The 16320-nt window shown below is 42.4% G+C and overlaps 1 protein-coding gene and 1 long non-coding RNA gene across 3 annotated transcripts in view; one reads left to right on the top strand and one right to left on the bottom strand.

Moving 5' to 3' along the window:
* Nucleotides 1-2879, top strand: part of LOC135550735 (uncharacterized) — a 27047-nt gene extending 24168 nt beyond the window's left edge. Inside the window, exon 3 of the long non-coding RNA XR_010457138.1 lies at nt 1979-2879. This is a non-coding gene — a long non-coding RNA (uncharacterized LOC135550735). The remainder of the gene's footprint in view (nt 1-1978) is intronic.
* LOC135550734 (zinc finger protein 346-like) lies at nt 2872-16320 on the bottom strand. 2 transcript variants are annotated; one of them, XM_064981809.1, is made up of 7 exons: nt 16215-16320; nt 14590-14693; nt 14388-14483; nt 13935-14082; nt 13481-13729; nt 6461-6560; nt 2872-6234 (listed from the first exon to the last, which is right to left on the bottom strand). In XM_064981809.1, exons 1-7 carry the CDS (start codon nt 16270-16272, stop codon nt 6084-6086), a joined length of 906 nt encoding a protein of 301 aa, XP_064837881.1. In that variant the 5' UTR covers nt 16273-16320; the 3' UTR covers nt 2872-6083. The 2 variants fall into 2 exon arrangements, with proteins under 2 accessions (XP_064837881.1, XP_064837882.1); XM_064981810.1 differs by having other exon boundaries at nt 13481-13726.

Genomic DNA, 16320 nt, shown 5'->3' with positions numbered 1-16320 from the left:
ATTATCTTCAATGTACTATATGGGTATCAAATACACAGACATTCACAAACAAGCTATTGTTTAAGTATGCCAAGGCATTTAGGCAGGAATTCATGGATCATTAAATGTAAAGGTAAGCATGCAATGGAAAATGTGATTAACCAAATATACCTACTAAATACTCTTACTCTAGTACCATTTATTGCAAAAAAAGCTGCATGGCGGCACTAATGATCTTCCAGATTATCAGATGTTCTGGAAAATGTGTAGGTGTGTAAGTCTTGTACAGGGTCTTAAAAACAACAACATATTCCCAATGTTCCACTTTGCTAGTACTGTACCTGCATGTTCAGGCTTTGTTAATAGCAATGAGATGAATGTTGGACTCTGTTGTCTCTGTACAGTCACATGCTCAAGACGAACTAAGGGTAGGTAACCCACTCCAACAACTAGCATCATTGGCATTTTACAGATCGGCGTAGACAATGAACAGACCTGTCATCAATAGGCATGGCCATGGTGAATAAGTGGTCAAAGGTTAATAAGAGAAAAGGCTACTTACTGGTGGTTCTGTTTAGGGGAGTAACTACCTATTCTGTAACCAACCACACCCAACAACCACCATCCCCAGGCCCTGACATCCCAGTCCTCCTGGCTCCCAGCCCACAGTCCCAGACCAGGTAGTGACCTTGTTTCACAGGGTCAGTTTGTCAGGCTGGTGGCCACCTGCCTGGAAGTTGGCTGAAGTTTTGGTAGCCTATTTGCACAATTGCTTGGGAGGTTTGGCATATCTGATCTGTAATTCTATGGTCTCCACACAATGAGGGTAATACCAGAGCTACTGTATATGATGACGAGATGGTCTTGTCTCTGCCCAAACAATGGGAATCGTTGTCCCAAAGGCAGGAAGGTAGGTAGTCTACGATTCTGCTTATCGTAGACAGATTTTAACGGGGTGAACCCTCTCGTGTCGCACCCTCCTCTCTGTAAATACAGTAGGAAGAGAGTATGGCGGCTTATGCTTCCTCTCCCTCCCTCCCCACACCTAACCCCCAGCAGGTGGACATCTCCTTACTCATTAAACCTGCCTATATTGTTTTTTTCTTTTTAATATACAAACGTTATTTCAAGAATCATATTAGGGAGCAGAACATTTTAAAGATCTCACGTTGCTTCCATTGACATTTCAAGGTTCATGACCTGTACTTTTCAGTGTTATTGCTTTGTGAGTGAATCCAAGCCAAGTAAAGCAGAAACTGTCCCAATGGCCGAACATGGTGCAACGGTCTAGATTTCAAATCAGAATCCTCTTTCCTGCACAACACAAGCTGGAGATCAGACTCTAATGTTCTCTCTTGGATGACTTAAATGTGATAAGACAAATATTAACTCCGCTAATGCTGTAAAAGATTTAAAGGACTGAACACATTGCATCTAATGTCTGGTGCTGTTGCATCTTAGGAATATCAGGGCCCATATTCATAAAGCATATCAGAGTAGGAGTTCTGATGTAGGATCTGTTTGACTAATATTGAATAAGATTCTATAAACAGGGGGGACCTAATCCTAGATCAGCACTCCTACTATGAGATTCTTTATGAATATGGACCCAGAACCATATAAGGATAGAGGCTCAAACTCCAATATACAGTATATAACACTGAAAAATACATTTTGACAACCTCCAAACTTCTCAATTCAGTATCTCCAATGTATATGACAAGGTACATGGTTTATTTGAGATATTCATTTCAACTGTATATTTTGGGTTGCTATCATGCTATCTTTTGTTCCAAAAGAAGAATCGCCCATTCATCCCGACCAAGACAAATCCTCCTGTCTGGTTGTGTTATGGCCATTTCCCCTCCTGACAACATCAGGCGGCCTGCACAGTTACACGCAATGACAGCACGAGGGTAAACACACTAGGCAGTTCATTAATGTTTATGTAAAAAGTTAACCATACAGCATTGCTATCCTATCTTCTGCTCCACAACAGGGGGATGTGCGGGGCCTGTTCCAGATGTGAGCTGGTCTACGTGAGTCTGCAGTGTTAATAAACCGTGGCACCTCTGACAGAGGCCTAGGAGTGCCAAGCTCTATGAATTGTGGCCCAGGACACCTCCCCATTGCAGTAAATAGAAGTTATCCATGAAAAGACTTAACTCTCATACCTCCTGCACACAGACACTTTATGAATGGAACTTGTACCGAAGCCAAATCAAGCTCATTGACCTCTTTGGCACAGGAGAGAAATAAAGGGAGAAATAAAGTAAATAGCAGCCTGTGTGTCAGCTAATAACTTCCCTCCCAGCTTGATCGATGTGTACTTCACTCAAAACAAGATGGCCCATTTTAAAATGAGCTCCACATACACACACCTCAAAATTCAGCCATAAGAAAATAATGTCCTCAAATAAAATGTGAGCTAAAACATTAAACCATCACCCAAATAGACATGTGGTTAAATCTTAGTTGAGAACCACATGAAACAAACAGATGTGTATAATTATAGTGGGATAACAATACAGAACATGTTGAAAAGCTGAACTGTTCTTGAGAAATAATTTGAGTGTTCACTGGATGTTTGCTTGTCTGTATGATGTACAACCCTGGCAAGAGGCTTCCGAGACAGATACACTGGCTTGCTCTATGGCTCAGGCTAGAAAGGAGTAAGTGCGCCATACAGTGGCAAGCCCATAAAAAGTCCCAAATTCAAATGTAAAGTAATGTGATTGAGGAGCAAAAACATTTGGGTGAAAGGAACACTGAGTAAATAGAATAATTAAGAATAAAAATACAGGAAATCTGACTTTTGTTCAAACATTTTACCTAGATATGTTCTCTAGCACTACATAGTTTATATTGATAATAAATCTCAATTTACAACACTTTGTGTTTGTTTTAATGTATTTATTTAGAAGCCCTCGAATGAATTACATCCAAAATCAATGCAACATTTCTTCAGCCAAAGGCTGGGCCACACATTCAATACTAAAATATGCAATTTGTCATGTCTGATGCTAAAAAACAAACTATTCTTAAGACATGCCAAAATTGCAAATAACCAAAACAACTAGTCACAAATTAAATACTTGGGGATGGGTCCTTATCAAAACATGTATTAATGCCTTTATAGATCCATATATCACCCTTTCATTTGAAAGAGTAAATAAAGTACAAATCTATGATCCTTTACCATCTGTCAGTAACGAATGCACTGCACAATCAATCCCTCACTTATCTGATACAGGCAGTCTATGAACCATGTCCAAGTAGATATTTTGTATTTTCAATAAATGCAAAAACATAGATCAGTATCAGCACTAACTAGTCAAAACACAGCCTTTGAAATAGCTTATTTTAGTTTCACCACCGAAGAAACAATCTCAGATCTTCACAATCACATCAGACAAATCCACTCCACCAGACTCACAAAATGTTGACCAACATTCTGACAATCTTTCCTGGCCCAACCAGCACAGAAGGACAACTACAGAATAAAACATTATTGCATGAATTCTACAACTATGACATAGCACAGCAGATGTCTAGTAAAGGTATATGTCACATTGTACGTAAGTTGTTTCATTTCCTTTTTCCTGTGTGACCAAAACACAAATACATAGATTTTTAAGTCCTGGTACCGACAGCGCATTCCTAATAAAAAGCACAGTTAGAATATGACATTACTTCTCTGCTGCGGCATATTGTTGGTATGACAGCGCAGTTTGTAAACTGATACAAGCCCATGTGCATATAATAAAACAATTATAGGATGTGCTTATCTGCCAGTCTTTTACTTAAAATAAACATCAATCTAGGTTCTCACAGAGGTTGGTGGGTGCAGAAAATGTAACATAAAAAAAACTTCCAAGGACGCATTTACACAAGCAGAAGTATTCTGATATTTTGTCAAAATAGCATTCTGGTTGGTCAAAGGACTAGTGGAAAAATATCAGAATTGTGCTTCCTGTATAAACAGATCCCAAGTCACTCTCCATGTTGCTAACAGCAAACCGAAAGAAATATAATTAATAGAACGAGTAACAATTCTAGAAATAACTTTCTGTACAGGATATGTTGGAGTTTCTCTTCAGCCAGTCGAAGAGAAACGTTTAAAAAGAGGGATCAAAAGAACGAGTGTTGGGGGGGACAAGGATTAGAGGCCTAAATGGAAAAAAGATGGTAAAAAACAAACAACAATTTCACACAGAACCAGAACACAACTGCAAGTCCCTCGCACAAACGAAAGGAACATCCAGGGAAATTCTGACCACAGTCATATCATTGTACTGTATTGTCTGGAATTTTAAATATTTATGACATCATTTTGAACTGAACAGAATGAGAGAACATGTCCAGGAGCCTCTATTCCTCTCTGGTCTGACCGACTAGAAACACAACCAACACACACTGCTAGTCCAAAGTTTATGAACACCTACTCATTCAAGGGTTTTTCTATATTGTAGAATAATAGTGAAGACATCAAAACTATGAAATAACACATATGGAATCATGTAATAACCAAAAACAAATTGGAGATTCTTCAAAGCAGCCACCCTTTGCCTTGATGACAGCTATGCACACTCTTGGCATTCTCTCAACCAGCTTCATGAGGTAGTCACATGGAATGCATTTCAATTAACAGGTGTGCCTTGTTAAAAGTTAATTTGTGGAATTTCTAATGCATTTGAGCCAATCAATTGTGTTATGGCAAGGTAGGGGTGGTATACAGAGGATTTACTAAATCCATATTATGGCAAGAACAGCTCAAATAAGCAAAGAGAAACGACAGAACATCATTAATTTCAGACATGAAGGTCAGTCAATACAGAACATTAAGAACTTGTGCAGTTACAAAAATCATCAAGCGCTATGATGAAACTCGCTCTCATGAGGACTGCCACAGGAAAGGGAGACCCAGAGTTACCTCTGCCGCAGAGGAGAAGTTCATTAGTTACCAGCCTCAGAAATTGCAGCCCAAATAAATGCTTCACAGAGTTCAAGTAACAGACATCAACTGTTCAGAGGAGAATGCGTGAAATCAGGCCTTCATGGTCAAATTGCTGCAAAGAAACCAGGACTAAAGGACACCAACAAGAAGAGACTTGCTTGGGCCAAGAAACACGAGCAACGGGCATTCGACCGGTAGAAATCTGTCCTTTGGACTGGATTCCAAATTTTAGATTCCAACCGCAGACGCATTATGGCTGTGTAAGGGCTAAAGACTCATCTCCAGGCTGTGTAAGGGCTAAAGACGCATCTCCAGGCTGTGTAAGGGCTAAAGACGCATCTCCAGGCTGTGTAAGGGCTAAAGACGCATCTCCAGGCTGTGTAAGGGCTAAAGACGCATCTCCAGGCTGTGTAAGGGCTAAAGACGCATCTCCAGGCTGTGTAAGGGCTATTTGACCAAGAAGGAGAGTGATGGAGTGCTGCATCAGATGACCTGGCCTCCACAATCTCCCAACCTCAACCAAATTGAGATGGTTTAGGAAGAATAGTCAGACCACAGAGTGAAGGAAAAGCAGCCAACAACTGCTCAGCATATGTGGGAACTCCTTCAAGACTGTTGTCAAAGCATTCCAGGTGAAGCTGGTTGATTGAATTCCAAGAGTGTGCAAAGCTGTCATCAAGGCAAACGGTGGATATTTGAAGAATCTCAATAAAAAAATATTGTTTGATTTAACACTTTTTTGGTTACTACATGATTCCATGTGTTATTTCATAGTTTTGATGTCTTCAGTATTATTCTACAATGTAGAAAGAGTACAAATAAAGAAAACCCCTTGAATGAGTAGGTGCTCTAAAACTTTTGACCGGTAGTGAATATGTACTGGGATTTAGACATGGAGTTGACAGAATGATATAGAGCTGGAGTTGAGATTCATCCATGAGGCAGATACAACACCACAGAAAGACCACCACATATAGGCTGCCCTCTGTCCAGGGATTTTTCCTGACATGAACAGAAAAAAAGAAAACTCTGGATCCTAGTTGTAACCTGTATTGAAACAAGGACCTAGAGCTTTTCCTGGTCAGGTGATCCTTCTGGCCGTAGCTGAGGGAACTGTGGTGTTGGTGGGGGGGTACTGGGAGGCTCGTCACTCGTAATCTTGGCTGAAAGCACCCCAGTCCTCCTGTACTGGTTCGGCTTCAGGTGTATACTGGTACTCTGACTGCTGGTTTTCTGCTGTGTACTTGTTTTCCGATGGGTCGATGAACATCGGGCTGCTCGCTTTCTTCCCTCTGACGCTGGGAAAAAAATATTGAAATTGATTAGAACAAAGCCACTAAACATAGAAACAAAATAGTCAGTAACAGGTATTTTCTGCATATGTTAACTGCTGTTAGGAATCAAAACAAACTATCTTGGCAAATAGTGGGGTATACACTGGTGTGCGCATGCAGTGGTTGTTGTTTATACTGGCTCACTGGAGATTGGAGAGAGAGAGAGAGAGAGAGAGAGAGAGATACATACTGGTTCTTATGTTTGGAGCCACTGATGTGTGCCTGATACTGTTCCACAGAGTTCAGTTCGATGTTGCATACAGTACATGGGTAGCCCTTTACTGTGGAAGCTGGAGACACAGAAGGGACTAGTTGGCAAGGAACTACATTTTAGACACATAAAACCTTCATGCAATGACCCAATACTGCATTGGCACACAATTGATTTGCCCGTACTGTCTGGCTCCTACCGTATATTACAGTCCAGAGACACGTATTAACACTTGTTAGAAAGAATGGCCTCAACCATATGCAAAGTTCTAAACCATGGGCTTTTCCTTCCACAGGTTGGGTGTCCATGGCTGTCTGGTCTTACCAAACATAAAACTTAGTTTCAGGCGTTTCTTTTATGCCTGCTAACATACTGGTCATATATATGGCAGGGTAGGGTAGCCTAGTGAATAGAGCGTTGGACTAGCTACAGGAAGGTTGCAAGTTCAAACCCCCGAGCTGACAAGATACAAATCTGTCGTTCTGCCCCTGAACAGGCAGTTAACCCACTGTTCCTAGGCCGTCATTGAAAATAAGAATTTGTTCTTAACTGACTTGCCTAGTTAAATAACGGTAAAATAAAAAATAAATAAAAAATGGCCGATTAATTAGGGCCGATTTCAAGTTTTCATAACAAATCGGTAATTGGCCTTTTTGGACGCTGATCATATTGCAATCCACGAGGAAACTGTGTGGCAGGCTGACCACCTGTTATGCGAGTGCAGCGGCAAAAGGACCCTGTGGCTGCAAGGAGCCAAGATAAGTTTCTAGCTAGCATTAACTTATCTTATATAAAAAAAACTTTAAAAACATTTACATAAATCACTAGTTAACCTAGTAATATCATCAACTATGTGTAGTTAAGTAGCTTATCCTGCGTTGCATAATCAATGCGGTGCCTGTTATTTTATCACCGAATCAGCCTACTTCAACTTCGCCAAACGGGTGATGATTTAACAAAAGCGCATTCGTGAAAAAAAAGCAATCGTTTCAAAAATGTCCTTAACCATAAACATCAATACCTTTCTTAAAATCAACACACAGAAGTATAGATTTTTAAACATGCATATTTAGTTAGAAGAAATGTATGTTAACAGACAATATAAACTAGGGAAATTGTGTCACTTCTCTTGCGTTCAGTGCAAACAGAGTCAGTGTATATGCAGCAGTTTGGGCCGCCTGGCTCGTTGCGAACTGTGTGAAGATCATAATTCAATTTGCCAGAATTTTACATAGTTATGACATAACATTGAAGGTCGTGCAATGTAACAGTATTATTTATACTTTAGACTTATGATTGCCACCCGTTCAATAAAATACAGAACAGTTGTGTATTTCAGTGAAAGAATAAACGTTTTGTTTTCAAAGTTATAGTTTCCGGATTTGACCATATTAATGACCGAAGGCTCGTATTTCTGTGTTTATTATAATTAAGTCTCTGATTTGATAGAGCAGTCTGACTGAGCCGTGGTAGGCAGCAGCAGGCTCATAAGCATTCCTTGAAACAGCACTTTACGGCGTTTTGCCAGCAGCTCTTAGAAATGATTGAAGCACAGCGCTGTTTATGACTTCAAGCCTATCAACTCGCCAGATTTGCCTGGCAATACTAAAGTGCCTATAAGAACATCCAATAGTCAAAAGGTATACGAATTATATTTATTTCACCTTTATTTAACCAGGTAGGCTAGTTGAGAACAAGTTCTCATTTGCAACTGCGACCTGGCCAAGATAAAGCAAAGCAGTTCGACACATACAACAACAGAGTTACACATGGAATAAACAAACATGCAATCAATAATACAGTAGAACAATCTATATACAGCATGTGCAAATGAGGTAGGATAAGAGAGGTAAGGCAATAAATAGGCCATGGTGGCAAAGTAATTACAATATAGCAATTAAACACTGGAATGGTAGGATGTGCAGAAGATGAATGTGCAAGTAGAGATACTGGGGTGCAAAGGAGCAAGATAAATAAATACAGTATGGGGATGAGGTAGATTGGATGGACTATTTACAGATGAGCCATGTACAGGTGCAGTGTTCTGTGAGTATAAATCTAGTGGGGGAGGTAAGAGTCTCCAGCTTCAGAGATTTTTGCAGTTCGTTCCAGTCATTGGCAGCAGAGAACTGGAAGGAGAGGCGGCCAAAGGAAGAATTGGTTTTGGGAGTGACCAGCGAGATATAACTGCTGGAGCGCGTGCTATGGGTGGGTGCTGCTATGGTGGCCAGTGAGCTAAGATAAGGCGGGGCTTTACCTAGCAGAGACTTGAAAATGACCTGGAGCCAGTGGGTTTGGCAACGAATATGAAGCAAGGGCCAGCCAAGGAGATCATACAGGTTGCAGTGGTGGGTAGTATATGGGGCTTTGGTGACAAAATGGATGGCACTGATAGACTGCATACAATTAGTTGAGTACAGTGTTGGAGGCTATTTTGTAAATGACATCGCCGAAGTCAAGGATCCGTAGGATGGTCAAATAAAAAACGGTATAGAGAGAAATAGTCGACGCGTCATGATTCCTATAATAACAACAACCTAAAACTTCTTAACTGGGAATATTGAACTACCAGCATTCATATGTTCTCATGTTCTGAGCAAGGAACTTAAAACGTTAGCTTTTTTTACACGACACATATTGCACTTTTACTTTCTTCTCCAACACTGTTTTTGCATTATTTAAATCAAATTTAACATGTTTCATTATTTATTTGAGACTAAATAGATGTATTATATTAAGTTAAGTGTTCATTCAGTATTGCCATTATTACAAATATATATCAAATTGGCTGATTAATCACTATCAGCTTTTTTTTGGTCCTCCAATAATCGTTTTTTAAAAAAATCAGTCGGTCGACCTCTAATTAATATACACTGCTCAAAAAAATAAACGGAACAATAAAAACAACCTAGATCTGAATGAATGAAATATTCTTATTAAATACTTTTTTCTTTACATAGTTGAATGTGCTGAAAACAAAATCACAAATTATCAATGGAAATCAAATTTATCAACCCATGGAGGTCTGGATTTGGAGTCACACTCAAAATTAAAGTGGAAAACCACACCACAGGCTGATCCAACTTTGATGTAATGTCCTTAAAACAAGTCAAAATGAGGCTCAGTAGTGTGTGTGGCCTCCACATGCCTGTATGACCTCCCTACAACACCTGGGAATGCTCCTGATGAGGTGGCGGATGGTCTCCTGAGGGATCTCCTGCCACACCTGGACTAAAGCATCCGCCAACTCCTGGACACTCTGTGGTGCAACGTGGCGTTGGTGGATGGAGCGAGACATGATGTCCCAGATGTGCTCAATTGGATTCAGGTCTGGGGAACGGGCGGGCCAGTCCATAGCATCAATGCATTCCTCTTGCAGGAACTGCTGACACTCCAGCAACATGAGGTCGAGCATTGTCTTGCATTAGGAGGAACCCAGGGCCAACCGCACCAGCATATGGTCTCACAAGGGGTCTGAGGATCTCATCTCGGTACCTAATGGCAGTCAGGCTACCTCTGGCGAGCACATGGAGGGCTGTGCGGCCCCCCAAAGAAATGCCACCCCACACCATGACTGACACACCGCCAAACCGGTCATGCTGGAGGATGTTGCAGGCAGCAGAACCTTCTCCACGGCGTCTCCAGACTGTCACGTCTGTCACATGTGCTCAGTGTGAACCTGCTTTCATCTGTGAAGAACACAGGGCGCCAGTGGCGAATTTGACAATCTTGGTGTTCTCTGGCAAATGCCAAATGTCCTGCACGGTGTTGGCCTGTAAGCACAACCCCCGCCTGTGGACGTCAGGAGATGTTGTTACCTACCCTCACCACCTGGGGGCGGCCCGTCAGGAAGTCCAGTACCCAGTTGCACAGGGCGGGGTCGAGACCCAGGGTCTCGAGCTTGATGACGAGCTTGGAGGGTACTATGGTGTTGAATGCCGAGCTGTAGTCGATGAACAGCATTCTCACATAGGTATTCCTCTTGTCCAGATGGGTTAGGGCAGTGTGCAGTGTGGTTGAGGTTGCATCGTCTGTGGACCTATTTGAGCGGTAAGCAAATTGGAGTGGGTCTAGGGTGTCAGGTAGGGTGGAGGTGATATGGTCCTTGACTAGTCTCTCAAAGCACTTCATGATGACGGAAGTGAGTGCTACGGGGCGGTAGTCGTTTAGCTCAGTTACCTTAGCTTTCTTGGGAACAGGAACAATGGTGGCCCTCTTGAAGCATGTGGGAACAGCAGACTGGTATAGGGATTGATTGAATATGTCCGTAAACACACCAGCCAGCTGGTCTGCGCATGCTCTGAGGGCGCGGCTGGGGATGCCGTCTGGGCGTGCAGCCTTGCGAGGGTTAACACGTTTAAATGTTTTACTCACCTCGGCTGCAGTGAAGGAGCGACCGCATTTTTCCGTTGCAGGCAGTGTCAGTGGCACTGTATTGTCCTCAAAGCGGGCAAAAAAGTTATTTAGTCTGCCTGGGAGCAAGACATCCTGGTCCGTGACTGGGCTGGATTTCTTCCTGTAGTCCGTGATTGACTGTAGACCCTGCCACATGCCTCGTGTCTGAGCCGTTCAATTGGGATTCTACTTTGTCTCTGTACTGACGCTTAGCTTGTTTGATAGCCTTGCGGAGGGAATAGCTGCATTGTTTGTATTCAGTCATGTTACCAGACACCTTGCCTTGATTGAAAGCAATGGTTCACGCTTTCAGTTTCACGCAAATGCTGCCATCAATCCAAGGTTTCTGGTTAGGGAATGTTTTAATCGTTGCTATGGGAACGACATCTTCAACGCACGTTCTAATGAACTCGCACACCGAATCAGCGTATTCGTCAATGTTGTTATTTGACGCAATACGAAACATGTCCCAGTCCACGTGATGGAAGCAGTCTTGGAGTGTGGAGTTAGCTTGGTCGGACCAGCGTTGGACAGACCTCAGCGTGGGAGCTTCTTTTTTTAAGCTTTTGTCTGTAGGCAGGTATCAGCAAAATGGAGTCGTGGTCAGCTTTTCCGAAAGGGGGGCGGGGCAGGGCCTTATATGCGTCGCGGAAGTTAGAGTAACAGTGATCCAAGGTTTTTCCGCCCCTGGTTGCGCAATCGATATGCTGATAAAATTTAGGGAGTCTTGTTTTCAGATTAGCCTTGTTAAAATCCACAACAACAATGAATGCAGCCTCCGGATAAATGGTTTCCAGTTTGCAAAGAGTTAAATAAAGTTTGTTCAGAGCCATCGATGTGTCTGCTTGGGAGGGGATATATACGGCTGTGATTATAATCGAAGAGAATTCTCTTGGTAGATAATGCGGTCTACATTTGATTGTGAGGAATTCTAAATCAGGTGAACAGAAGGATTTGAGTTCCTGTATGTTTCTTTCATCGCACCATGCCTCGTTAGCCATAAGGCATACACCCCCACCCCTCTTCTTACCAGAAAGGTGTTTGTTTCTGTCGGTGCGATGCGTGGAGAAACCCGTTGGCTGCACCGCTTCGGATAGAGTCTCTCCAGTGAGCCATGTTTCCGTGAAGCACAGAACGTTACAGTCTCTGATGTCCCTCTGGAATGCTACCCTTGCTCGGATTTCATCAACCTTGTTGTCAAGAGACTGGACATTGGCAAGAAGAATGCTAGGGAGTGGTGCACGGTGTGCCCGTCTCCGTAGTCTGACCAGAAGACCGCCACTTTTTCGGAGTCGTTTTTTGGGTCGCTGCATGCGATCCATTCCGTTGTCCTGTTTGTAAGGCAGAACACAGGATCCGCGTCGCGAAAAACATATTCTTGGTCGTACTGATGGTGAGTTGACGCTGACCTTATATACAGTAGTTCTTCTCGACTGTATGTAATGAAACCTAAGATGACCTGGGGTACTAATGTAAGAAATAACACGTAAAAAAACAAAAAACTGCATAGGTTCCTAGGAACGCGAAGCGAGGCGGCCATCTCTGTCGGCGCCGGAAGTACTTGCCACAGCTCGCATTGATGTTCCATCCTGGATGAGCTGCACTACCTGAGCCACTTGTGTGGGTTGTAGACTCAGTCTCATGCTACCACTAGAGTGAAAGCACCGCCAGCATTCAAAAGTGACCAAAACATCAGCCAGGAAGCATAGGATCTGAGAAGTGGTCTGTGGTCACCACCTACAGAACCACTCCTTTATTGGGGGTGTCTTGCTAATTGCCTATAATTTCCACCTGTTGTCTATTCCATTTGCACAAAGGCATGTGAAATTTATTGTCAATCAGTGTTGCTTCCTAAGTGGACAGTTTGATTTCACAGACGTGTGATTGACTTGGAGTTAGTGTTATTTAAGTGTTCCCTTTATTTTTTTGAGCAGTGTATATTTTTGGCTCTTCAGAGAAATTTCTGACATATGTAACTATTGGCTATATTATTCCTGAGGAAGTGGGAACTCAAAACACTTAGCTAACTCTAAATATGATATTGTTGCTATATAAACCATGTAGGCTTATTGATTAATCAGTAAATGTAGGCTAATATCCTACCAAAACTTTTCAGCATTTGGACTAGGCCACTTGATGTAGTGCTAGTCACTGTAATTGGTGCGCTTTGCTCCACGAGCGAATCAAAACCATACTACAGCTTACTTCGGTTGTAAAGTGGTGCAATTAACAAAATATTAAGAGGTGAGAAATAAACTATAGTTGCGTTGAAAACGGTCTCTCCCGCAATTGCATTTTGAGCAATGTCAAATGCTTCTGCTTCTCATAACGCATCTCTCTCTCCTCCATGCACAGTGGGGAGAGAGAGTGGCTCGCTCACAGCAGCAGACAGCAAAACAGACCTGCAGATACATTCATAGCAGGAATCAACAATGCATAGGCTATTCCTCAACCCAAATTAGAAGAAAGGTGTTCCTAATGTTTGGTATATTCTGTGTATATAAATATTTCCATCTCGACTCCACCCATTTTTATAGTCTTCCTAAGGAGAACTCCTCTAGGCTTACAAAAAGAGAAAAGCCTGGCCACATGAGGCTGTCCTACCTGAGGCAGTGGATGGCCCATAGGTCTCCATAAGCTTCTGCTGGGTCAGCTGTTTTTTATGCTTCTTGCCTTCGTAGTGCTGCTTGGCCATGAGGGGGTTGTTGAACGAGGCATGGCAGATGGAACAGAAGTTGCCCTGGTCGTCCTCGGCCGGGCCTGACGATGCCACGTTGCCAGCCTCCTCTGATTGAGCCTCCTTCTTCTTCTTCTTCTTTTTCACCACTGGGGCCACAGCCTGAGGTAGTGCTACTGGGGAGGTTGGAGGCAGGATATGAAACGTTCATCAAACAGGAAAGGGGGGGGTTGAAGTTATATTTTTACACATTTAACAAATACAGGTATGCGACAGAAGAATAACACAGAATGAGGAGAAAAAGGAAATGCGTGCAGATGGGGTGGAAAATTTAAAACAGGCTTTTCTCATATATGGCCATAAGTGTCGATGGCCCATTACCTGGGGTCTGGTTGCCAAAGGTCTTCAGTCTCAGGTTCTTGGTGTGCACCTTGCCCTGGTAGTGGGACTCAGCCACCACCGGAGAGGAGAATGTCATGTTACATATATGACAGGCTTTGGAGCGGTCCGTCTCGCCATTACTGCTGGCCTGGAGATGGGTGGGATACAGCAAAGTACAACAACAGAGGACACAAAAAGGTTAAGGGCGCTCTATCCATGAACGCTGTCTATTTATACTGGGCAGGGCAGGATAAAACCTTTTCTAGCTGGTCCCATCTGGCTCAGTTGGTAGAGCATGGCGCTTGCAACGCCAGGGATGTGGGTTTGATTTCCATGGGGAACCAGTAGGAAAATGAATGCACTCACTACTGTAAGTCGCTCTGGATAAGAGTGTCTGCTCAATTACAAAAAAAATAATAATAATCTAAATGTCTAGCTGAGAAATAAACTTACACTGTCTCCCGAAGGCGACTTGAACCTTTTGATGGTGGGCTCCTCTTCTTTGTGGATGCTCATGTAGCGTCTCACTTTGTTGGCATGCTTTTTGCTCTGAAAAGAATGACCGAATGTAAGAATGAAAACATCAGATGCTGCTCTGTATAGTGGTCAAGAAGATGACCGTGAATAAATATCGAACTCAAGTGGGATCACCGACCTGATAATGTGCAAGTTTCTGGGAGTCAGAATTCAGGACAGCACTGCAGATTTTGCACAGGGCATCAGAAAAAAGGTCACCATTCTCCTTTATCATTTTGTTTACTGAAAAATAATGTCAGCATTGCTTTAAAAAAAAGAAGACATCGAATATCTGTATATATCCATCCATCTGTGGTATCACTATGATGCTCTTCTGCCTTTGATGAAGCACTCACAGCTAAGTTAAAAGGCCCAGTGCAGTCAAAAAAGTGATTTCTCTGTTATATACATTTCACATGGAGGTTGGAATAATAACTGAAAATGATAATGCACTTTTAGTGAAAGAGCTGTTTGAAAAGACCACCTGACATTTCTGCCTGTTTGGTAGGAGGGAGTTTTGGCCTTTCATGGTGACATCACCCGTACCAAACCGGCCACGCGCCTATTGATTTTGTCCCCGCACACCAAACGCAATCACGACACGCAGGTTGAAATATCAAAACAAACTCAACCAAATATATTAATTTGGGGACAGGTCAAAAAGCATTAAACATTTATGGCAATTTAGCTAGATGGCTTCCAGTTGCTAGCTAATTTGTCCTATTTAGCTAGCTAGCTTGCTGTTGCTAGCTAATTTGTTCTGGGGTATAAACATGGAGTTGTTATTTTACCTGAAATGTACAAGCTCCTCTACTCCTACAATTAATCCACACATAAAACGGTCAACCTTATCGTTTCTAGTCAGCTATCCTTCATGCTTTTTCTTCTTTGGACTTTATAGGGCGATTGTCATTTAACTTTTATAGTTACCACGATGACTGACCAAACTTTCATCTTTCATTCACCCATGTAGGTATAACCAATGAGAAGATGGCATGTGGGTATCTGCTTCTATAAACAGTGAGGAGTGGGAGAGGCAGGACTTGCACCGTGTTAAGAGTCACAAATAGAACTCATTTCTATTTTAGGGCTTGGCAACGCAGACGCAAATTAATTGAATAACGTGTTTGAATGTATTTTGCAACGCTCACGCACGCAAGCGGTGTGGTCAGCATGTAATAAGAAAGAGAAGTCTAAACCTCTGCCAATAGCATAGCCCCCCTCCGTTCTGCCTGACAAATTGCTCAGAAGCGGTTTCCTTTTAACCATTTTAATTGAAAGAATATCACAGTAAGGTATTAAGTTGTTACCCAGATTTTTTTTGATAGAGGTAACAGCTGCAATGGACCTTTCAATTAGAGTACTGCTTCATGCGTGGTTGTTGTTAGAACGTTAACTAGCTTAGTGGTACTAACGTTACTGCACTAGCTACCGATTTGGCCAATTTACTTCAGACACAGAAATAAAGACTAAAAGTATATACAAATCAATGGCGTCCTTCGTAAGGCCAAGGTGGATTTGAAAATAGCTAGCTGCTAGGTAACATTATTCCTTCACTAATGCATTGCATCGACCTTGGAACTTGCTGCTCAAATGGCTAATAGCTAGCTAGAATAGTGCAGATGTAGGTATTGCTAGCGTGGATTGTTTATGCTCTGTTCACATGGGCTAAGGCGGTAGCCCTTGGTTTTGGCTATAATAAATAATGCATATTAGACCAAAGTGGATATCAATTATATTGAGCGAAGGAAAACATCATCTTACCCTCCGCCACCCCTGAAGGTAAATATGGAAAATCTCCATTTGGTTCCTCGAGCGCCATGTTTTCTGTCGTGTCAGCAGCAGCGGGCACATGCGTAATCGTGACGAC

This window comes from Oncorhynchus masou, chromosome 12 (assembly GCF_036934945.1).
Source record: "Oncorhynchus masou masou isolate Uvic2021 chromosome 12, UVic_Omas_1.1, whole genome shotgun sequence".
NCBI lineage: Eukaryota > Metazoa > Chordata > Actinopteri > Salmoniformes > Salmonidae > Oncorhynchus > Oncorhynchus masou.
Note: the sequence above shows the minus strand (reverse complement) of the source record. Positions and strands in the feature narration are given on the sequence as shown.